The sequence below is a fragment of the Siphateles boraxobius genome, unplaced genomic scaffold, assembly GCF_051911475.1.
Source record: "Siphateles boraxobius isolate OS27281-9 unplaced genomic scaffold, OSU_SipBor_1 97, whole genome shotgun sequence".
NCBI lineage: Eukaryota > Metazoa > Chordata > Actinopteri > Cypriniformes > Leuciscidae > Siphateles > Siphateles boraxobius.
Genome location: NW_027509227.1, coordinates 150,192 through 175,446, shown reverse-complemented (window position 1 = coordinate 175,446; position 25,255 = coordinate 150,192). Strand labels below are relative to the sequence as shown.

At 41.1% G+C, this 25,255-nt stretch overlaps 1 protein-coding gene across 3 annotated transcripts in view; it reads right to left on the bottom strand.

Annotated features, from left to right (window-relative positions):
• The window catches only part of itgb1a (integrin, beta 1a), a 70,731-nt gene that overhangs the window by 15,131 nt on the left and 30,345 nt on the right, over nt 1-25,255 (bottom strand). For all 3 annotated transcript variants that reach the window (XM_077224994.1, XM_077224992.1, XM_077224993.1), the window contains exons 4-13: nt 24,506-24,725; nt 24,235-24,405; nt 20,769-21,007; nt 15,508-15,663; nt 15,318-15,413; nt 14,324-14,413; nt 13,705-13,845; nt 13,414-13,616; nt 10,947-11,185; nt 8,144-8,366 (exon numbers count right to left, since the gene is read on the bottom strand). In XM_077224994.1, coding sequence (XP_077081109.1) covers nt 8,144-8,366; nt 10,947-11,185; nt 13,414-13,616; nt 13,705-13,845; nt 14,324-14,413; nt 15,318-15,413; nt 15,508-15,663; nt 20,769-21,007; nt 24,235-24,405; nt 24,506-24,725 — 1,778 coding nt within the window. The remainder of the gene's footprint in view (nt 1-8,143; nt 8,367-10,946; nt 11,186-13,413; nt 13,617-13,704; nt 13,846-14,323; nt 14,414-15,317; nt 15,414-15,507; nt 15,664-20,768; nt 21,008-24,234; nt 24,406-24,505; nt 24,726-25,255) is intronic.

Here is a 25,255-nt window from a genome sequence, read left to right as displayed (position 1 = left end):
TGGCTGAGCTGTGTGGTGTCACAGTCGGGGCTGTTCCAGTACAAAGGAGAACTGGGCATACACCTGTGCCAATCTCCACTCCAGTTACAAGGCTGAGGTGTGAGAAATGCAAGGCGGATGGGCTCCCAAGAAAAGACACCTCATGGAAGTGTAATGAGTGTGATGTGCCGCTCTGCCTGCAGCCAGAGCGCAACTGCTTTCAAATGTGGCACATGTAAGAAAAGCACATCAATATTGCAACTTTCCAATGCAGTGCGCAGTGCACAGTGCCATCTAGGGGTGGTTTTTGTATATTTTGTACATATAGACTGAGAATATTCCATTCTAATGACCATTGGGTTCCCTTCATATTCTTATTTCTGTTTTGTTCACAAAAAAGTATGGTGACTACAGTTACAGAAATGTAAATATTTCTTTTGTTTCTTTATATTTTTTCACCCAATTTTTTTTGCAAGTGTTCTAAAGCCTTTGGGGAATATTTTTTTGTTGTAAAATCCTTTGTTTATTTATGTTTCATATTTTTATATAATAAAAACAAAAAAAATAATTTCTGTTTTTGTATTTCTTGGTGATATATCACACAATAACTCATATAAATGTCTCAAAAAGTGTATTTTCAATGCATCCACATTGTAGGTGAGAATCTATAGAATCCAGAAATATGTCTCTCTTTACTCTGCTATGAAAATTGACCATTCCAGAAGCAAAAATATCAACATAGTGCCAGGTGGCCTTAAAACCCCTTAGGGTTTGAAGGGTTAACTAAGATGTTTAGTTTTAATAAAGTTAGAATATTAAGGCAACCAGAATACTTAGTTCCCTTTCAGTCGATAACGTCAGACGTAGTCGACGGTCGACTGAATGGGGATCGCGCTAGAGAGCCTATCATCTTCGACTACTATTGAACGAGCCAATGGAATTTGGCGTGCGTGATTTGCATCACACACTCCGCCCCCGCGGCGCGGGTATAAATACGGAAGTGTATGCACGCACTAGTTGCCTTTCGCTTCGGAGCCGTTTGTCTTTGATGTCTCTGAAGAGTGCTGTTGTATTCAACGAGCGAGTGTGTCGGTGTTCTTGCGGGAAGACCTCTCCAGTGTTGGTGTTCTACAGCGTGGTGCAGCGGTGATCGCGAGCTTCTCAGCTCTCAACTGCTGTTTTAACAGCATCAAATTTCTATTGTTTGTTTGTGTGTTGACGGTTGGTTAGAGGGCGAGAAGTGAGTGCTTCACTGTTGGTTGAAAGACTATTCAGTGTTTGCCGCGGTCATTCCCTGTGTGCTCCGGCACTGGTGACGGTCCCATTTCCTAAAAGAGCAATACGGGTGTGAGTGCGTCTTTTTCAAGATGCCATTCCATCCGTGCGTTTCTGGGTGCGGTCTGGCGCTATCCCCCTCTGACGGTCACGAAAGTTGTGTCGCATGTTTGGGCTTACAGCATGCCGAGGCAGCTTTCGTGGATGAGTCATGTTCTCACTGCGGGAACATGGCCATCTCGGTGCTGAGATCTAGACTCGCCTTCGTCAAAAGCGTTGGTGCAGTCCCCACCCCTGGGCCCCGCCCTTGTACTTCCTCTGGGTTACCTTCCCAGAGAAAGACTGGGGTGCCGTCCAAGCTGGGTGATCTGAGGATCACAGTGAGGGGTAATCCGCCCGGCCAGGCCCCGTGGATCCCTCACTCCTCTTTCGCACCGCAACCGGTGGAGCTCCCCATTGATCCCGCTGGTCCCTCTGTAATGGACAGGCCAGCCGTGTCATGTGGGGCCCCTCCAGGGGATACCATGTCAATCGCAGCATCAGAGGGGGAGCTGAACTCTGGAGATGATGACTCGGCTGCACTGCCACCCTCTGGGAGACCAGTGTTGCCTGAGCCAGATCCAGAAATGTCAGCTATGCTGAAAAAGGCCGCCGAGGCGGTAGGGCTCGTGTGGAACCCTCCACCGTGTCCCGAGCCATCTCGGTTGGATGATTGGTATATCGGGGCGGGGCGTACTGGTTCTCAGTCCGCCGCCCCGGTTCCTTTCTTTCCTGAAGTGCATGAGGAGCTTACGAGGGCATGGATGGCACCTTTCTCTGCCAGAAACCGCCTGAGTGGCTCCTCCCCCCTCACTACCCTTGATGGGGGAGCGGTGAAGGGTTACGAGGCTATCCCTCCAGTGGAGCGGGCTGTTGCGATGCAGTTATGCCCAACGGCGGCTGCTTCCTGGAGAGGGGATCCTCGTCACCCCTCTAAAGCCTGTAAGTTCTCGTCCGCTCTTACTGGCAAGGCTTACAAAGCTTGTGGGCAAACCGCTTCCTCTCTGCATGCCATGGCATTGCTCCAGGTCCACCAGGCCCAGGCACTCATGAACATGCACGAGGGTAGTCCGGACCGTGAGCTCATGGGTGAGCTCCGCACTGCAACTGACCTCGCCCTCCGGGCGACGAAGGTTGCAGCTCGCGCGGTCGGTTCGGCGAGAACTTTGCCCAACAGTTCTCTGCAGCCCAGAAACAGACGGAGGCCATCCGGCACATCCTGTCTCGGAGGGACGCTGCTGCCTTCACCCGCCCGCCGAGATCAGATCCTCCGCCTGTTCGTCGCCGAGGGCGTCCGACCGCAGCCGCCTCAGCTCCCGCCGGGCCACAGCAGCAGCCTTCACCCAGGTTCCGGTGTGGAGCCGGCCGCGGAAGGGGCGCCCAGCCTGCTCCAGGCGCTGCCAAGCCAGGTGGTAAGCATCAGCGCAAAAGAAAAGGCTGAACCTGGACGGGCTCTCAGGGATGGAGGAGTTGCTCGTGGAGTGGTCGCCGATCCACTCCCTCTGGCTGGTTGGAGGGCCGGCTGGAGTTTTTTGTTATGTGTGTGTTTGTTCCGCCGCTGGCCCCTATAAAAACGGGGTCAGCGGTACCCACATATTCAGAAAAAGAGCAAATTTTCTATTCCTGGGTCCCAAGTGGACCAGTCTGGCGGGTGTGACCCTGTAATAGCCTTACATCCCCCAGCTTCCCTTGGTCGCCAGCAGGCAGCTTGGGGCGTTCGAGGACCCGGTCATCCGCCTTCTCACGTCCCCCTGCCGCTAGTGGAGACAGGTAAGTGTTGCACTGCACACTAACACCACTATCTCTACTTTGCTGCCCCACCTCAGGCTCGGCTACCCAGCTCAAGTCAGTGATAATCATCACATTAGGTGTTGAGCAGACGTGCTCCTGAAAATTCAGTGATATTCATCACACCGAGTGTTGACCAGTGCTCCTGACTTGTGCTTGCTTATCTTATCCTGCTGGCGAAGGATTTGATATAGCCGCTCCTCCAGCCGGTTCAAAGGCCAGTTGTAAACTCGTTCTTCGTGCTACTAGGTGGTGGGTCGTGACCATCTTGGCCCAAGATTGGTCTGCAGCTCCGACCTGAAAGACATGTGCTTCAGATCTCTACCTTCCGCACCGCAGGCCATCCTGTGTGTTGCGTGTAAGGGTGGAGTATCAGTACAGTGTCCTTCCCCTCGAGTGCTCCAGAGCCCGTTGGGTCTTCAGGTCAACTTGAAGAGAGTAATCTCGCCCACGGGCTGAGTATCTCTTTTTCAGTTTTGGAGATGGACTCGGTCTAACACGTCTCTCCAATGAGAATATGTTCAGCTGGTGTTGAAGTGAGAAAGGGTCCCACTGAAAGAACTTTCAGAGGCTCCTGGGGTATATGGTAGTTGCAGCCTTTGGCTTCCTCCATATGTGACCGTTTCAGGACTAGCTTCATGATCGAGTCCCGAGGTGACCGTGGCAGAGCAGCTCACCCTGTGTGACTATAGTTCATCCCGGTCTGCTGCCAAACCCTCTTCAACAGAGGGGCCATGTACAAAGGGCGTGTTTTAACGGAGGCCTGGGTGACCCTCGACTACACGGGCATTCGTGCCTCGAGTTGTTAGACATTGCAACCGTTGTGCAAGCTTCCCTGGCATGTCACAACTCACCGTCACCTCCTCCTTGGAGTCAGAAGCTTCTGAGGACGCTTTGTTCCACTCTTCCCGCTTTACTCAATCGTGCCGCCATCGAGCCTCACGACAGTTATAGCCAGGGCAAGTGGAGACTCCATCCCCTGGGTCCAGCTGGGTCATGACCATTCCGGCGCCGCTCAGTTGCCCCTCCGGTTTCGTCTTCCTGCCGGTGTTTGTATAAACCGACCGGACTACCCTTGGACAAACACTGCCTCTCAGCTGCCCCAAGGGCCCGCAGAAATGCGTTTAACCCCAGTGAGCCTTCTAAAAGCAATTGCGACTCATGGTCGCCTTGCGCCTGCTCAAATCAGTGAAATCATCACACTTCATGTTGAGCAGAAATGCTCCTGAAACTCAGTGAAGTTCATCGCACTCAAGTGTTGAGCAGCATTGCTCCTGTAGCTCAGTGAGTTCATCACACTCAGGTGTTGAGCAGAAATGTTCCTGTAGCTCAGTGAATTCATCACACGCAGTGCTGAGCAGAAATGCTCCTGTTGCTCAGTGAAGTTCTTCGCGCTCAAGTGTTGAGCAGAAATGCTCCTGAAGCTCAGTGAGTTTATCACACTCAGGTGTTGAGCAGGAATGCTCCTGAAGCTCAGTGAACTTATCACACTCAAGTGCTGAGCCGAAAATGCTCCTGAAGCCCAGCAACTTCACATGTTGTGTTGAGCAATGCTCCTGTATTTTTGCGCCCGTCGCTTGCACCTATGTGCCAAGTCAGTAGAGGAACAGCTCTTCATAGTTGCCCCTTATTGGCCAAACTAGACCTGGTTTCCATTGACAGCCTTCCAGACTTCCCCTGAAAACTCTTTCAGGGATGGGGCAAGATGGCACCCGCGTTTTTCCCCCGGAGATTCCGGGCGGTCTTACATCTGAACGCGGAGGTTCAGGTGGCTATCACAGGGACATGTGATAGTTACCATCACTTCTGCGAGCACCCCCTAGAAATGGGTAGCGTTGTTACGCCTTTAGAAGTGGAACCTAGTCGTTGAGTCTTCTCTCCAGAGGAGATCCTGAAAGCTTTCGATCACTTCAGTGCTCTCTTTCCTGCAAAATGGGTTGGAGTAGGCTGTTTTCCTTCACCCTCAAAATGATGTTGCCTCGGTGTTTAAACGACGCTCATCGTGTTGCAGAAGTGTGCAGAAGCACGTTCTGATCATCAGGTTCCTGAGGAGCAAGGTCTTGTAAATCCTTGCGTCCCTCTTTATCCTCTTGGGCCTTGTCCCTGGTGCGACTGCACTGCAGAGACCGCCCCTGAGCCACTGCAGGCAGTGAGTTAAAAATTCTGTTATATCAGTTCTCCTGCTCGCGTGGTCTCTACTAGAGGGTAGGGACTTGCTCGCTTTCGGTCAACGTATTGTGCCTGGAGTCTGGGCCGGCTAACTCTCACAAGCTGAGACCCAGGCTCGGATTGTGCCCAAGGTTCCTACCTCTCCCGTAATAGGAGAAGGTGGTGAGCCTGCAAGCGCTGCCCTGGAGGAGGCAGATCCAGCCCTGGCTTCTCTGTCCGTTCGCTTGGACAACGCAAGCCAAAGACCTCAGACCAGCTCTACGAATATCTGTTGGAATTCAGCAGAGAGGGAAGGCTGTTTCCATGCAAAGTCGCACTAGTGCTTGCCTTCATTTCGGTAAAAATCCGAGATGCAACATGTCCACTTAGGTGTTGAGCTCCTCTATGATGAGTGTAAAGTGCTCCGCCTGGGCGTTGACGATATGCTTTGCTAAAACAGATTCTAGAGTTGGGGGCTGGACGACACCTAGTTGAACCGCTGCTTCCCGTGGGCTCCCTTCTCATGAAGCCAGTTTCACCGTGAGCCCGGTTCAAGTGTCGGCTTGCTGCGCCATTCCCCTCCTATGGACTGGTTACGTGCGCCTTTTTTACTCCAGTTGAGTTCCCTTAAAATTGAACCCTGTTGAGTTCCTCCACACCCCTCCGACGTCGGACGTGCGGAACGTCTGGTGTTAGGCCTACCACTCGTAAGCAGTGTGGAACCTGTGTTAGGCTGGGTCCATATGTTGCGGTCCCTACGGCGACCCCATATGTGTATTCTTCCACGATACGGCTCCCTGCAGTGAGCCCGTGTCTTCCCTCGGCAGAGTCTCTCTGCCGTCACTGTCCGGTGTGTCTCCCCCCGTCTTAGGCTGGAGCCACCCCAGTGACATTCCATATGTTAGACTGCCCAGTTTCCGCCCAGTTCATATGTGTATTTTCCACGTTACCTCCCTCTGGGTTGGATATGGCTTCTGCAGCGTCCCTTCCTTCCAATGTACGGGGAACGCTTTCCCAGTGGTCCTGTAGGAACAGCAGTGACTTCCCTGGCCTAAGCCCTGTCCTTCCCCGCCTTAAATTTGCGGGGGCATCAGGAGGCTTTGGTTTAGGCACTGGAAGGTGGCAGCGTTAGTGGCGTTTTCAAAGGTAATCCCCATTCAGTCGACCGTCGACTACGTCTGACGTTATCGATTGAAAGGGAACGTCCTGGTTGCGTATGCAACCCACCGTTCCCTGAAGGAGGGAACGGAGGACGTAGTCCCCTTGCCACTACCGCTGGACCACCGCTGACCCCGAGTTACTCTCAGCTCCTCAGCGAAAAGCAACTAGTGCGTGCATCCACTTCCGTATTTATACCCGCGCCGCGGGGGCGGAGTGTGTGATGCAAATCACGCACGCCAAATTCCATTGGCTCGTTCAATAGTAATCGAAGATGATAGGCTCTCTAGCGCGATCCCCATTCAGTCGACCGTCGACTACGTCCTCCGTTCCCTCCTTCAGGGAACGGTGGGTTGCATACGCAACCAGGACGTTTTTTTTAAGTTCAACTAACAATCTTTCTTCACTGTTTGCTTGTGCCGAGTTCAGACTACACAATACTTTTGTGTTACGGTAGTCGCTGAGCCAGATTATGTGATTTTCATTCCTCAATTCTTGTTGTGACACGGACAAGAAACATGTCAGACTACACGTTGCGTCCTGACCAATCATCACTAGCCGTCTTTAACGATGTGCGTGATGTCATCGAGGAGGCGGAACTTGCGACTGGCTTCCGGAAACAATCGCGTAAACAAACAATCGCTACATTTGCGCAACATTTGAATTTTAATAGAAAAAAGTATTAATGTGTGTGGTATGAATAAAATTTGGATATACTGGAGATGCCATGTGACCTACTGTGTTAGTTTTTAATGCAAAAATATTTATATCGTCCAACATATATTTTGCATTCAGTCAAATACATTTTGAATGTGAAAAATATGTTTTGTTAAGCTGTGCTGTTTACACCATATATTAAGCATATATTCCGTATAGAAACCTAATATATTTTGGTTATTAGCATATGTTGTGCTACATTTCAGCTTTTAAATTGTACATGTAACTCAATATGTCCCACATTGGTCAGTCCTTCCAGAAAAATGCGAGTTTTTTTTTGTGATTGTTGCGGGCAAAAAATCCTTAATTATGCGGCACGTTTTCTTAAAAAATGCGATGGAATATGCGGGATATTCATGCAATTTTATGCAATGAAATTAGCAAAAACTGCGGTTTGAGGAAAAAGAGAAAAAAAAGTGATTCCCCAACACCCTGTTCTCACTAGGCCACTTCCTTAATGTAAAGAGTCATTTCTTATTACTTCCTATGATAAGCAAGGATAACACATCACAGGAAGTGCTGGGATATTTAAGTTCTCATCTTGTTTTATTTCAGAGCTTAATAAACACACGGCTCAAACTTACAAAACATTGATGAGTCAAACAAGTTCTGTAGCTTTACCAAAGAAATATGCTACAACTTCTGTAAAAATGAATAAACAAAATATAAAAAAATAAAAAGTGTGCTTCATGTTTTACAGCTTTTCCATGATGTTCACGTCACGTAATTATGTCACTTCATAACGTTCCCATGGCAACAGGGGAAAACGGCTGCTCTTGTGTGGAGTAAACGCAACATTTTTCAACTTTCTGCTAAGATATATGTGACTTTTTTGCAACGAAAATGCGGGGGTTATGAAATCATGCAAGCCCCGCATATTTTGCGCGGAAATCGGCAATTTATGCGGCGGAAGTGCGGCGGATTTGAAAAAATGCGGCCCTTGCATAAATATGCGGACTTTGGCTGATTATGCATTGAATTATGCGATCGCATAATGGCGTTTTTCAGGAGGGACTGGTTGGTGTTGTGCTTGACTGACTTGTGCTCGGTGCAGACCCCGGGGCAGGTGGGGCAGATCTCACACGTGGGCCCCTGGAACTTGGGGTCGGTGCAACGGCAGGTCCCGCACCCGCACGTCCCTCTGCCGTTGCAGATCTGCTTGTTGGAGGCTAAGCAGGTGGAGGTGTCCAGAGAGCAGTCGCACGCGCTCCCGGTGTAGTTAGCGTCACAGATACACACCCTACACTCACAGCGCCCGTGTCCTACAGGAGAAACATCACAGAATCAACATACACCAATGATGCATTTTTCTAAATGTCATAATCATTTGTTAACAAAGAAGCATTCATTACTTCATTGTATCTGCATTAAATTATTACATTGTTTAAATTAAAACCTTTTTTGCTAACTGTGATTTTGTATATGTGCCTTTCTGAAATACATAACTTAGACAGTTACTTCTGATAACAGATCACTCTTAAAGGGATAGTTCACCCAAAAATGTAAATTCTGTAAGTATTTACTCTCACTCATGTTGTTCAACCCCGTAAGACATTCGTTCATCTTCGGGACACGAATTAAGATATTTTTGATTAAATCTTGAGAGCTGGATCACTCCTCAATAGGCTTCTAAGGGATTGAAATTTGTTCCTCGAAAAGTTATTAAAGACATCGTTAAAATAGTCCAAGTGAACCCCCCCCAAAAATAACGACTTTATTTCAACTATTCATGTCCTTCTCTGTGGGCGTCGAGTCAGTTAGCGCAGTGTGATAGCGTAGAGCTACGTCACACGCAGGCTCACTATTGGCCGACGCTGGTCATGTGTGTGATGCGTGTGACGTACAACACAGAAGCGCTGCGCTGTTACACTAGTGAACTCACTCGACGCCCACAGAGAAGGAAATCAATAGTTGAAATAAAGTCGTTATTTTTGTTTGTTTTTGCTCACAAAAAGTATTCTCGTCGCTTGATAAACTTAAGATTGAGTCACTTGGACTATTTTAACGATGTCTTTAATAACTTTTCGGGGAACAAGTTTCAATCCCTTAGAAGCCTATGGAGGAGTGATCCAGCTCTCAGATTTAATCACAAATATCTTAATTTGTGTTCCGAAGATGAACGAAGGTCTTACGGGGTTGAACAACATGAGGGAGAGTAAATACTGACAGCATTTACATTTTTGGGTGAACTATCCCTTTACTTGTAAGGTGAACTCATGCATTTTCTGTAAAGTTGCTTTGAAATTATGTGTATTTTGAAAAGCACTATACAAATAAATGTGAATTGAATTTAATTAAATTTATCTGCACTGCAAAAAAAGCTTTTCTTACTTGTATTATTGTTTTGTTTCAAGTCCAAATATCTAAAAATTCTTAAATCAAGATGCATTTACTAGATGAGTAAAATGCTATGTGATATTATGATATTAAGAGAGTTGTTGCATGCTTAAAACAAGCCAACAGGGTAAGAAAAATAATGTTAATTCAAACAGAAACAAGATTATTTTTCTTTGGTAGATAATTTACAACTCTTAACAACTCTCTTAATTTTTATTTATTTCCCTAGAAAACAAGACATCATATCTCATGGCATTTTACTCATCTAGTAAATGCATCTTGATTTAAGAATTTTTAGATATTTGGACTGGAAACAAGACAAAAATACTACGTAAGAAAAGTATTTTTTGCAGTGTGCCTGCTTTCGACCATGTCCGTAGCCAGCTATGACGGTCATTTTTTTAGATTCAAAAATAAAATGTCAAGCTCTCTGAATGATTAATTAGCCGTGTTTAAACCACCTCATATGAGTGTTTGCAATTCATGTTGTTGCGAGAAGCTAGCGCAGTGAACGGGGCTTAGAGCGCGTTGTGAGTGAGGGCGCGGGTGCAGCCTCCGTGTTGCCAGATCCACCTAAGGGAAAGGTGGCAGTAGTCTCCAGGACCTGTTTTTCTGATTTAATGTGACACTTTAGGAAGTTATTAAAGTGGAAAGTTGCATGTTAGGTTTAGTGATATATTAATCTTATTTCCAAAACACAAGCTTTGAACTTATTTCTGATTATTACTATTATTTTGTTTTGCTTGTTTTTCGTAGCAATATCTGGCAACATTTTACTGTCGGCATTAATAAAAAAAAAAAAGCTATAAGACAAACTGTAATTGCCTAAAGCTTCTACATTCGGTAAGACAAACGCAATGATCAATGTGATTATCTGTAGGAAATGTATAACACTATCAAAAACAATAGCATAATACAGATCTGTTTGTTACAGAATGAAATTTGACAAATAACTTACTGGCCAGCAGGAAGACGGCTCATGCTGTTTTAACCTTTCACAAAGTCATCATAAAAACATTAATTAAAGCAGTGTTTCTCAACTAGCAATCTATTCAGTCAGCATATTTGTGTTTGATCTGTGTGAATTACAGAAATATAAGATTTGCTAGACCTACTTTTTTGCTATATTTCTTTGCACAAAACTCTCCAGAAAGTGCCATTTAATGGTTTATTTTTCAAAAAAAATCACGTTTGGGGGCGGCCTGATGGGGCATACCCCCGGACCCCCCTAGTGAGAGACTACCCCACACATAAATATATATATATGTCAAATAAAATTCCTTTTTTTTAAAAAGGGTCGCAGCTTAATGTCCATGGGGGAATGTGGGTCCAATGGCCTAACCATTATAGCACAATTATTTACACAACACCCCGGACCTCACTAATTTTCAAACCCTGGTTACGGCCTTGCTTTCGACCCTTTCACAACTCCTTTTCCTCTATTACTAGTGTGCTGAGTGATGCATTGGTGTTCCAAAAAAAGAAAAAGCTTCCTGTTTCAGTACCTCCACAGAGTTTATTATTGGAGCGGTCGCAGTTGAAGTTGTCGCACTCGCAGAATTTTCCGCTGTAACGTTCTTCAGGATTTTCCCTCTTCTTGCACTCGCAGTTCCCGCACACACACTCGCCGTTATTGCTGCAGATGTCCGTGCTGTTGTCCTTGCGGCAGTTCTTGTCCAGGTCCTCGGTGGACACCTCGTCTTTCCGGCATTCACACTGCCTGCCCACACGGCCCTTATTGCACCTGAAAGCACACGATGAGAACCGAGAAGATGCTGAGAACACGGCTCACACACACACACTCATGTAGAGAGACCTTCTGACTTACGCAATTAACATCCAAACAGGAACAAAAAGATGTTTTACATCAAAGATTCAGTGTCATGTTTAACCCTAAAATCAACGGTATTCTCAAGAAAGCAAATTTGTTTTGCATTGTGACATTATTTTCTTTGACTTTGTATTTTATTTAATATATGCTGATTTAAATAAATCACTTTATTATATTTATTACAGTAATGCAGTAAATCATGGGAATAATGAGAATTACAACGATACTAAGTAATACAATTATCTGGAACCTTATGATAATGTGAATGAGATTTTCCCCGCCATTGATGGACATTTACATCTTTCTGTATTTTCACTGTTATATGGTAGGGGGCGCTATAAGGCATTTTCTGAAAGAGTACATGATTTCCTGATCAAAACACAGGTGAAGAAGAAGCAGAAACAAGCGATAGCTTATGTAAACAGATGCATATGTAAAATAACGCGATCACCATTATTAAACAGCATATAAATCAAAACTGCCTAACGTTACAGAATGAAATAAACGAGCTACAGGACTGTGAAGCTTTGAGGTGTTGATGGACTTGATTTACCCCATCTGTGTTTTCATCATAGTCCTGAATCCGATCCAGACGTGATCTTTGACAAAAACCCGATTTTCTCAGTTTTTTGCTTAAAAATGTACTTTTTTTAAATGAAACATACAAGTGAATATACAAGTGTTGGTAAAAAATGGAATGCATGAAGCTAGAAAAAATTTTTTTTGTTGTTTTGTTTAAAAGCAGGATATATTGCATGTTCAAATATTCATACAGCAAAATAGTCTGGGGACCATAAAACTTTTGTGAAAATGATCAAAAATGCTGGCGGTGGCTGGCAACTTTTTGCAAAAACGCTGGTGAAAAAAAATTAATTATTATTTGCTTCGTTTATTGTATATGTAATGAGAATTTGGGCGTAAAATGTACTAGATTTTCATAAAAAAATTGTCCCAAAATAGGCTAAAATGTGTAAGATCTGCGGCTGCTGCATAAACACACACACATGAATCCTGTATCAGATCTAGGCAGGTGGAGCTGGGGAGGTGGAGGGGTTTAGAGGAACGCTTATAGCGCTTCAGGACCAGCTCACAGCAAACACTCAACCAGACTATTTAAATGTTGAGCAAGCGATCTCATTGGCTGCAGGATCAGCAGAGCCAATCAGCTTGTGCCATCATCAGCCGCGTTTCCATCACCCTTCAAATTGCGAATTGAAAATACGCCCAATGGAAACACGTCAATTTCGCAAAATCTCCCATTTATCGCAAAAACATTTTTACGCTCGCATGAGGTGGTTTTTCAGGCAATTCGGAAAACAAATATTTCACAAAACTGCAATGGAAACAGTTTTTGCGCATTTACAGTCACCTGATGTAGATGACGCGGTGTGCTTGGACAGAATACGAGACAGAGTTCTTTATTTAACTCATAAAAGACAAAATAATTACAGGAATACTGGATTCTAAACCTAAAAAAATGCCAAAATCAAGACCTCGAAGCAGAAATGAGGGAGAAACACCCAGAAACACCAGCAGCTCCCAGTATAAGGGTCTTTCCTTACCATTAATGCTTGGCTAACACACATACGTCTCCTTTGATTATTAATAATGGCAAGAGCAGTGGCTGAGACATACATAAACCTACCAACATCCGTTGCCATGATTTTTGGAATGACTTGAAGAGTGAAGTTTTAGTCGCATAACATCGGTTAATGGAAACGCCGTCATTTCGCAATAGTTTTTTGTCGACATTTAGAAAAAATCGCAAAAGTTTTGCGCAAATCTGTTATGGAAACGTGCCTAGTGTCATAGAGTTTCATTACTAAACCACACACACGTCTGGTTCACTATCTTTGTAGGGACTCTCCATAGGCATAATGGTTTTTATACTGTACAAACTGTATACACACACACACACACACACACACACACACACACACACACACACACACACACACACACACACACACACACACACACACACACACACACACACACACACACACACATATAAGCACAGCATTTGCAGTTTGTTTCAACTTCCAGGAAAAAAAAATGACATGTAATTTAGCAATTAAACAAACTCGTGCATTTTTATAAGCCTAAGTAAGTCCAGGATAGTTATCCGAGGACAGTCTCACCTGCAGGCTCCGCACTCAAACGTCCCGTTGCCGTTATGGCACATTTCACTATTCTTGATGCCGTGCTTGTGACAATCACACTCGCAAATAAAGTTGAGCTCGATCTCGACCTCCTCAGTAAAGCCCAAGGGCTTGATCTTAATGGTTTCCGGTTTGCCTTGTTTGGGACAGCCTTGAGCTGTGATATTGATGTTGAACGACACCTGAGGATTCAATGGAAACAGAAACAGACTCAGGAACAACAGGCTACAGGTTTCTGGTGCACATTACATCACGCTGGTCTGAACTCACCTCGTCTCCGATAGAGATGTTAGAGCACTTCCGGCCATTTTCTCCCTCGTTCACAAGTCCATTCTTACAGCGAGACTGATAGGTGATCGTCACTCCCTCGGGAAGCTTGCTGTTCTCGAGGATCACCTCTGAGGAAAGAGACTGAGGAAACATACATCAGTCCAGGTCCGTTATATACTGGAGATATTACAGTAGTGGCCAAAACTGCCATCTTCACCCTTCATTCAAATATTATTACAGATGTCTTAAAGACTTTGTAAGCATATTGCATAGTTGTGCCTGGAGTCGATTGTTTTATTTGTGATAATAGCGCAATAAAACATCGCAAATTTTCCAAATTTTTGGGTATCATACAAAGAAATGATAAATGAGAGAATCAATTAAATATTAATAACTGATTATGTTTTTCCTGAGAGCTTTTTGTTTTTCTATGCACACAGAAACCTGTAGCTTTAGTTTGAATTTTGTCCAATTAACTAAGTTTAGTGTTTTGTTCTTGCCTCAAGAACATCCCTTATATTTGAATGGTTTAATCAAACTTGTAGGGTCATTAAAAACAAATATCTCCTCCGGATATGATTTTTGGCCACTACTGTATAAAGAAACTTTATCTACTCACATTGTACGCATCAATAATAAGGTTGATAACATTGCTGGAGTTTGCTGAAAGCGTTCCCACTGCAGACTTTGGGATCAGGTTTTTAAGTTCCTGTGGAAAGGGGAAAACATTCATGAATCTTAAGCACAGGGACGCAGGGTGTTTGTTTTAAACAGCAGACAGGAACTCTAAATTATGACTTTGCCGTCTGGATCATTCCAGAGGAAAACTATCTTGGGGTTGTGGCTTTCCAAATACAGAGAAGTTTGGTTCAGGAGAGTTTCAGGCTCTCGGGAGTGAAATATTTGAGATGGCATTTCATTACACTGCAAAATAAATGCTTTTCTTACTTGTATTGTTGTCTTGTTTCGAGTCCAAATATCTAAAAATTCTTAAATCAAGATGCATTTACTAGATGAGTAAAATGCCATGAGATATTATGTCTTGTTTTCTAGGGAAATAAATCAAAATTAAGAGAGTGGTTGCTTAAAACAAGCAAAATGATCTGTCAAGGTTAATTCCAACAGAAACAAGATTATTTTTCTTACCCCATTGGTAGATAATTTAGCTTTTACATCGCATACATTCATCCATTTCTAACACATAGTCGTGTCTCTAGTTATGGATCTTTCAATGCAAGTCTATGGCATTTTTTCCATCTGTTTTATCAACCAGAAGATGAATATTGTAAGTCTGATCACTTAGAAAAGTAATAGCATGCCTCCTCTCAGCCAGCCACAGGCTTTGAGGAATCATTCCTCCAACAATTACATGTTATGTGCTTAAATTAAACACGTAGCACTGAGGCTTTGATCAAATCCAGCTAGCACTGCTAACTTTCATAAGTTTTGACAAGTGTGGAAAGAGACTACAGACCTTTTCTTTGAGCAAGTACAAAAAAAAAGTTGAACAGGAGAAGAAACTACAGGCTCCAGATGGACAAAAATAGCGAGTGTTCTCGCTCATGCACACGCGCTTTCATACACATCATTAAGATAATCATCTATGGACTTACTTTGTAAACAGGCTGAAACTCTTCTGTAACTGCGAAGATGGTCTGGATGTTATTTTCGCTCAGTTTTTGAACTAGGTGGGCGATGGAGGGGTAATCCTAGTCAGGAAAGGACAGGAAAGATAAGAGTCGAACATCTAATACATCTGGTCTGAAAATCACCAGAAAACAGGACAAATTTGTCAATACATACATAATAATGGCTCATCGTGTACATGCCGTCTTTTAAGTGGCATTTCCCATCATTGGGAAGTACGATTCCACCGAGTTTGCCATCTCCGGCAAAATGAAAACCTGCGTCAGTAGAAAACACCAACAAACGGGTGACATTTCTCCAGCCAATGTGGTTCTGTGAGAGAGAGAGAGAGAGAGAGAGAGAGAGAGAGAGAGAGAGAGAGAGAGAGAGAGAAAACAGGAAGAAGGAGAAATATTAGGCCAAAGGATACAAAGATCGAGCAGAAAGTACAAAAACAGATTAGTCATCTAAAAGTAGAACTGTACTTTTATGATGGACAGATGCACTTTTATGATGGATAGATGCACTTTATGATGGATAGATGCACTTTTATGATGGACAGATGCACTTTTATGATGGATAGATGCACTTTTATGATGATAGATGCACTTTTATGATGGACAGATGCACTTTTATGATGGACAGATGCACTTTTATGATGGACAGATGCACTTTTATGATGATAGATGCACTTTTATGATGGACAGATGCACTTTTATGATGGACAGATGTACTTTTCTGATGGACAGATGCACATTTATGATGGATAGATGCACTTTTATGATGGACAGATGCACTTTTATGATGGACAGATGTACTTTTATGATGGACAGATGCACATTTATGATGGACAGATGCACTTTTATGATGGACAGATGCACTTTTATGATGGACAGATGCACTTTTATGATGGATAGATGCACTTTTATGATGGACAGATGCACTTTTCTGATGGACAGATGCACTTTTATGATGGACAGATGCACTTTTATGATGGACAGATGTACTTTTATGATGAATAGATACACTTTTATGATGGACAGATGCACTTTTATGATGGACAGATGCACTTTTATGATGGATAGATTCACTTTTATGATGGACAGATGCACTTTTATGATGGACAGATGCACTTTTATGATGGATAGATTCACTTTTATGATGGACAGATGCACTTTTATGATGGATAGATGCACTTTTATGACGGATAGATGCACTTTTATGATGGACAGATGCACTTTTATGATGGACAGATGTACTTTTATGATGGACAGATGCACTTTTATGATGGATAGATTCACTTTTATGATGGACAAATGCACTTTTATGATGGACAGATGCACTTTTATGATGGACAGATGCACTTTTATGATGGACAGATGCACTTTTATGATGGACAGATGCACTTTTATGATGGACAGATGCACTTTTATGATGGATAGATTCACTTTTATGATGGACAGATGCACTTTTATGATGGATAGATGCACTTTTATGACGGATAGATGCACTTTTATGATGGACAGATGCACTTTTATGATGGACAGATGTACTTTTATGATGGACAGATGCACTTTTATGATGGATAGATTCACTTTTATGATGGACAAATGCACTTTTATGATGGACAGATGCACTTTTATGATGGACAGATGCACTTTTATGATGGACAGATGTACTTTTATGATGGACAGATGCACTTTTATGATGGATAGATTCACTTTTATGATGGACAGATGCACTTTTATGATGGACAGATGTACTTTTATGATGGACAGATGCACTTTTATGATGGATAGATTCACTTTTATGATGGACAGATGCACTTTTATGATGAATAGATACACTTTTATGATGGACAGATGCACTTTTATGATGGACAGATGCACTTTTATGATGGACAGATGCACTTTTATGATGGATAGATTCACTTTTATGATGGACAGATGCACTTTTATGATGGATAGATGCACTTTTATGACGGATAGATGCACTTTTATGATGGACAGATGCACTTTTATGATGGATAGATGTACTTTTATGATGGACAGATGCACTTTTATGATGGATAGATTCACTTTTATGATGGACAAATGCACTTTTATGATGGACAGATGCACTTTTATGATGGACAGATGCACTTTTATGATGGACAGATGTACTTTTATGATGGACAGATGCACTTTTATGATGGATAGATTCACTTTTATGATGGACAGATGCACTTTTATGATGGACAGATGTACTTTTATGATGGACAGATGCACTTTTATGATGGATAGATTCACTTTTATGATGGACAGATGCACTTTTATGATGGACAGATGCACTTTTATGATGAACAGATGCACTTTTATGATGGACAGATGCACTTTTATGATGGACAGATGTACTTTTATGATGGACAGATGCACTTTTATGATGGACAGATTCACTTTTATGATGGACAGATGCACTTTTATGATGGACAGATGCACTTTTATGATGGACAGATGCACTTTTATGATGAAGAGATGCACTTTTATGATGGACAGATGCACTTTTATGACGGATAGATGCACTTTTATGACGGATAGATGCACTTTTATGATGGACAGATGCACTTTTATGATGGACAGATGCACTTTTATGATGAATAGATGCACTTTTATGATGGACAGATGCACTTTTATGATGGATAGATGCACTTTTATGATGGATAGATTCACTTTTATGATGGACAGATGCACTTTTATGATGGACAGATGCACTTTTATGATGGACAGATGCACTTTTATGATGGACAGATGCACTTTTATGATGGATAGATGCACTTTTATGATGGACAGATGCACTTTTATGATGGATAGATGCACTTTTATGCTGGATAGATGCACTTTTATGATGGACAGATGCACTTTTATGATGGACAGATGCGCTTTTATGCTGGATAGATTCACTTTTATGATGGACAGATGCACTTTTATGATGGACAGATGCACTTTTATGATGAACAGATGCACTTTTATGATGGACAGATGCACTTTTATGATGGACAGATGTACTTTTATGATGGACAGATGCACTTTTATGATGGACAGATTCACTTTTATGATGGACAGATGCACTTTTATGATGGACAGATGCACTTTTATGATGGACAGATGCACTTTTATGATGAAGAGATGCACTTTTATGATGGACAGATGCACTTTTATGACGGATAGATGCACTTTTATGACGGATAGATGCACTTTTATGATGGACAGATGCACTTTTATGATGGACAGATGCACTTTTATGATGAATAGATGCACTTTTATGATGGACAGATGCACTTTTATGATGGATAGATGCACTTTTATGATGGATAGATTCACTTTTATGATGGACAGATGCACTTTTATGATGGACAGATGCACTTTTATGATGGACAGATGCACTTTTATGATGGACAGATGCACTTTTATGATGGATAGATGCACTTTTATGATGGACAGATGCACTTTTATGATGGATAGATGCACTTTTATGCTGGATAGATGCACTTTTATGATGGACAGATGCACTTTTATGATGGACAGATGCGCTTTTATGATGGACAGATGCACTTTTATGATGGACAGATGTACTTTTATGATGGATAGATGCACTTTTATGATGGACAGATGTACTTTTATGATGGACAGATGCACTTTTATGATGGACAGATGTACTTTTATGATGGACAGATGCGCTTTTATGATGGATAGATGCACTTTTATGCTGGATAGATGCACTTTTATGATGGACAGATGCACTTTTATGATGGACAGATGCGCTTTTATGATGGACAGATGCACTTTTATGATGAATAGATACACTTTTATGATGGATAGATGCACTTTATGATGGACAGATGGACTTTTATGATGGATAGATGCACTTTTATGATGGATAGATGTACTTTTATGATGGATAGATGCACTTTATGATGGACAGATTGACTTTTATGATGATAGATGCACTTTTATGATGAATAGATGCACTTTTATGCTGGATAGATGTACTTTTATGATGGATAGATGCACTTTTATGATGGATAGATGCACTTTTATGATGGATAGATGTACTTTTATGATGGATAGATGCACTTTTATGATGGACAGATGCACTTTTATGATGAACAGATGCACTTTTATGATGGATAGATGCACTTTTATGATGGATAGATGCACTTTTATGATGAATAGATGCACTTTTATGATGGATAGATGCACTTTTATGATGGATAGATGCACTTTTATGATGGATAGATGCACTTTTATGTTGAATAGATTCACTTTTATGATGGATAGATTCGCTTTTATGATGGATAGATGCACTTTTATGACGGATAGATTCACTTTTATGACGGAGAGATTCACTTTTATGACGGATAGATGCACTTTTGTCACTGATAGATGCACTTTTATGTTGAATAGATTCACTTTTATGATGGATAGATTCGCTTTTATGATGGATAGATTCACTTTTATGACGGATAGATTCACTTTTATCGAGGATAAATGCACTTTTATCATGGATAGATGCACTTTTATGATGATAGATGCACTTTTATAATGGATAGATGCACTTTTATCATGGATAGATGCACTTTTACGATGGATAGCTGCACTTTTACGATGGATAGCTGCACTTTGATCGTGGATAGATGTACTTTTATGATGGATAGATGCACTAATCGGTTTTGTAATTTCGTATTCACAGATAAACGGCATTTTGAGAATTGCGCCCAAGACCACCATTAAAGCAGTGCGTCTGAGGGGAGATCAGCAACCGTCAACAACAGAGTCAAAGTTAAAATAACTTACTATTATACTATTTCCCTTAAATAATCAACTTTATTTAACATAACAGCCATTAAAGCACAAATGAGATATGTTACATAAATGCTTAATATATATAGTTCAAACTTTGAGACAAAAAATAGAGACAAATCACAGAGTCACGTAATCCATCAAGTACTGTCCCAATAAAGACGTAAGTTTACATGAATTAAATAAAACATGAAAGAGTGCATGTCGGAAATAAAAGCGCTGAATTTTCTCTCTGTGTGTGTGAAGTGTGTTTTGTTTTTTGTGTATGCAAGGAGGGAGTGAATAAGTACAGTGCTGTTGTTATAATTGTCAAAAACAGGAATAAAACAATTAAATATCGGTTCTGTATATCAGTTATCAGGCACATAAACATGCAAATGATCTGTATCGGTATCGATTATAAAAAAAAACACTATTGGTCGTTTTCTAAAGGAAATAATGCGTTATTAATTGGCTTTAATATATCGGCTAAATTTTATTATATAGGCCGATAACGATAACATTAAAAATGAACCGATACAATACCGATATATCGTGTATCCCTACTTTATCAATAACGTAAAAACAGAGCAAACCCTCCTCCAGTTGTTTAATACTCACTCCACAGACGGCAACCTGCATGATAGCATCAAATCCTCCCTCGGGAGAGTCCAGGTTTCCAGATATCTGCTGTTTCCCCACCAGACTGTTGAACTGCTGGCCGTTGCTGGTGAGTTTCAGCACGTTCTTGTAGCTGAAGGGACTGGTGCAGTTCTGGTCCCCAGTGCAGGGGTTCAGGAGCTTGGCTGGAGTCGTGCTGATGTACGGCATTACCGTCTTCTCCACGAAAGAGCCGAAACCTGTCAGGACAAAGGTTATTTTCGTAAACGAAAATTGAAACTAAGACTTAAACTATTTTTAAAACTAAACAAGTTTTTCCATTCGACTGCGCTACTTTTTCAATGTATGACCGTTGCGCTCAAGTATCGAGTCTTTTGCAGCGTATTGTGCTAAAACGCGGCACTCAAGTTAAAATAAGTTAAACTTTTAAAGGTGCATTGTGTAATATTTCTGAGGATCTATTGACAGAAATGCAATATAAGATCCATAACTATGTTTTCAGTGGTGTATAAAGACCTTGCATAATGAACCGTTATGTTTTTATAAGCTTAGAATGAGACATTTATATCTCCATAACCGCGGGCTCCCCCTTTTGTGGAGGTCGACATATTGTGTGGTCATGTTTCTAGCATAGCCGACAGCGAACACACAGCGCTAAAGAGCGCGTTTCGTCACTAGCTTGAAAAAGAAGTTTTCAGTGGTGTTTAAAGACCTTACTTAATGATCCGTTATATTTGTATTGCCTTAGAATGAGCAGTTTCTGTCTACACACACCGCGGTTCCCTTACATTGAAATGTGTCGTCATGTTTCTACGGTGGCCCTAAACGGACAAACGCGTTTCGTTACTATGTTGCTCTTCGTGCAAGGAAGCAAGCTTAGTTCAGCGAATAAAACACTGACACAGTGATGAACAAGTAACAATAAAATTTGCAATAACATATAGTTTTACTGAATAATTAAGTAAACATAATTTCTTAATTTATCCTTGTAAAGAAAGCTCATTGCTGAACTGCTACTCTCTGCTGTCTCAGACGATGACATATTTTCCTGTCGGCCACCGTAACTTTTGTTGGTTGCAATTCGTAACCTCACCACTAGATGCCGCTAAAATCACACACTGCACCTTTAAAAGGCGTGCGCTTTTCCCCCATTCTAAAGCCCACGTGTTTTTTCCTTTTTTCAAAGCAAAACCGCTTTCTGTATGAACCAGGCGATGATACACAGGGCAACTTTTTGAGCAATGTTGCTGGACAATGTGGCCGAGCGATTGTTGCTTAGGCACTTTCCCATTGAGAATGGGCAACACATTTGTATCTGGATACATTAGATCGGTCGTGGGCCCTTTGTCTCCCCTGATTGCCTGTTGACGGCAACATTGCTCAAAAAGTTGCCCAGTGTATCATCACCTACGAAGCAGAAATGGCCAAATACGTACTTCCATCATTTCTAGACCTTATGCAAATTCATCTGTATCTTAATTCCAGGTAAGATAACTATCTCATGTGAAACTAAACAAGACACCACACATATTAGACAAGATACCACACTGAGCAGAAAACAGAAAAAACTAATAGTTGTAAATAGTAAAACATGTCTAGCCCACAAGTAGATGTAGGTTTGTCAGAGTAGAAGTAAACTAAACGTCTGGTCTGAATAGAACACCTGAATATGAGTATAACTGTGAGTATATGATATTAAAAGATGCAATAGACAAAAAGCATACATGGATCAATACATGAATAATTTTTGACAGGATTAATCAAATAAATAACCATAAAATAATAATAATAATAATTATGGAAAGTGTTCTGTTAACTCTGAAATTTATAGGAAATTTGACAATGATACTAAAATAAAAAAACTATTTTAAAAATGCAAAACTATATAGCCTTTGTCCGGACATGAGCCAAGCTTGAAATTCATGCCTACTCGTGTCTCTAATGGCTTTGGTAGTGCGATGAAAGTTTTGATTAGGTCTTATTTTATCATTTTTAATTATCATTAGTCTGTTTTAATGGGGAAACTTAATATTCAACAATATTATTGATCTGCCTGCATTGACGCCACAATATGAGAACTAAACTGGACGATGACATCACTGTTTTCTCCAGAGCTGCTGTATAGATAAATTAACTAAATTAATAACTAATGATCTTTAAAATGAAAATGAACCATCACTGAACTGACTTAAGCTGGACTATGACACTGTTTTCTTCTAGATCTGCTGTACAGCCGAAACAAACTCTGTTGCATTATTTTCCTGTTATCACTGTAAAGCTGCTTTGAACAAACCTGTATTGTAATAAGTGCTTTATAAATAAATTTTACTTTACTTAATAATAATAATATTAAGACATCTTATGGAAAGATGTGGTTTGTTGGACATTTACAAGTACAGATGAACATATTTAAGTGTAAATAATTTAAACACATTAACTTTCATACTCTTTATATGAAATCTACTGTATCCTTGATAGATATTATAGGCTTTTTAATTAATGCATATATATTACACATATATAACAATGTTATTACATGTTTAATCCTATAACGCTTGATCCAATATCCACGTGATCAAAACACTGCTGATAAACTGTCGCATACAATCTACTACATGCCTAGCAAGTAAAAGTCTTTTAGTATAATAGTATAATCTCTGTACAATTATATACAAACATCCATCTTCAACTGGTGTCTTTTTTTGCCTTGAAATCTTTACTGATTTTTTTAAAGTAAAAGTAAGAAAAACGTTAGTAATATTTGAAGATGAACACTTACTGGACTGAAGGTTAACTTGATTATCCATACCAATTTTTTTTTAGAAAAATCATGTTCAAATGTGAGTCTCAAATATAATGAAGGTTTATTTGTTCATCTCTCAATCATCATTGCATTGTATTATATATGTTGACCCCACAATAACAACTAAAGAGAGATATAGAAGTGGCGACGGATATTGAAATTCATTTTAGGCAGGTTATTCTGTGTTCTGTTTCTATTGTGTCTCTATTTTTATATATTTTAGATTTGTCCTGTACAGCAAAGTGGTCAACTATTGTTGTGTTTAATTGTGCTATATAAAAGAATAAATTAAATGAAAGATCACATTGATTAACATTAATCTTGCTTTTTGGCCATATAAATATCAGCATCTGCACCAAATTGCATATTTTAGCTCAGTTTGTGTCTCTGAATGAAATTAATCTGTTTCTTTCGCACTATATCATACTATATGACGAGCCATAAAAGCCTAAAGTATCAAATATAATCTCAACAAAAAAAATATCCCCAACAAAAAACACATATGCAGACGTCACACTTTTTTCAACATTAAACTGTTCCATTATAAAAGATTTATTACGTCAGGTTTTACAGGGTTAAAACTAGTATCTAATAGAACCGAGGTTTTTAAAACAAAACTACCAGAGCGTTTGGTTTTGCGGCGTGATTTTATAAGACTCTCACCTATCCTGAAATCTGAGGTGATCTTGGACATTTCCTTCATCAAACTAGTCCCGAGATTCTTGACGTTCTCCAGGTCGTCCTTCATGGAGTAGGACAGGTCCATCAGGTAGTACAGGTCTATGGGATAGTCTTCAGCCCTCTTGAACTTCAGCTTGATATTTTGAGGTTCCCCTACAGAAATAACAATTCGTTCAAAAAACAAAAATCTGTATTCCCACAATTACTTGCGCAGATCAATAAACCCAAACGATTGTAAGTTATCATCAGGCACCAGATCTGAGTTTGAGGCTGAGTTTCTGAGGCTGGATCTGTGTAATGTCCTCGGGTCGAAGTTTCTCCGCTCCTTTCTTGCGGTGGGTCACTGCTTTGTTCTTGAGGATCTTTTGGGTGCCGTGAGGGTTTTCGATCTTGGTTTTCGAACATCCTCTTTTCTTGAGCGACTCCAGTTCATCGCAGCGCGCCGATGTCGGCTCTCCCTGTTTCAGAAACTCCTGTTGCGTGAGGAGAAAATATATGTGATTGGGTTAAGCATGTCAGATTACAAATAAGTGTTCAAAAGTTTTGGGTTGGTAGGATTTTTTAATGAGTTTGGAAGAAGTCTCTTCTGCTCACCAAAGCTGCATTTATTTGATCAAAAATACAGTTAAACCGTGAAATATTATTAGAATATAAAGCAGCTGTTTTCTATGTGAATATATAGTAAAGTGTAATTTATTCCTGTGATCAAAGCTGAATTTTCAGCATCATTACTCCAGTCTTCAGTGTCACATGATCCTTCAGAAATCATTATAATATGATGCTCAAGAAACATTTCTTAATATTATCAATGTTGGAAACAGATTCATATTTTTGTGGAAACGGTCATACATTTAATTTATTCTTTGATGAACAGAAAGTTCAAAAGAACAGCATTTATTTTGTAAATGTTTTTACTGCCATTTTTTTAATCAATTTAATGCATCCTTGATGAATATTAATTTAAAAAAACAACAAACTTTTTAATGCTAGTGTACGTTTCCAT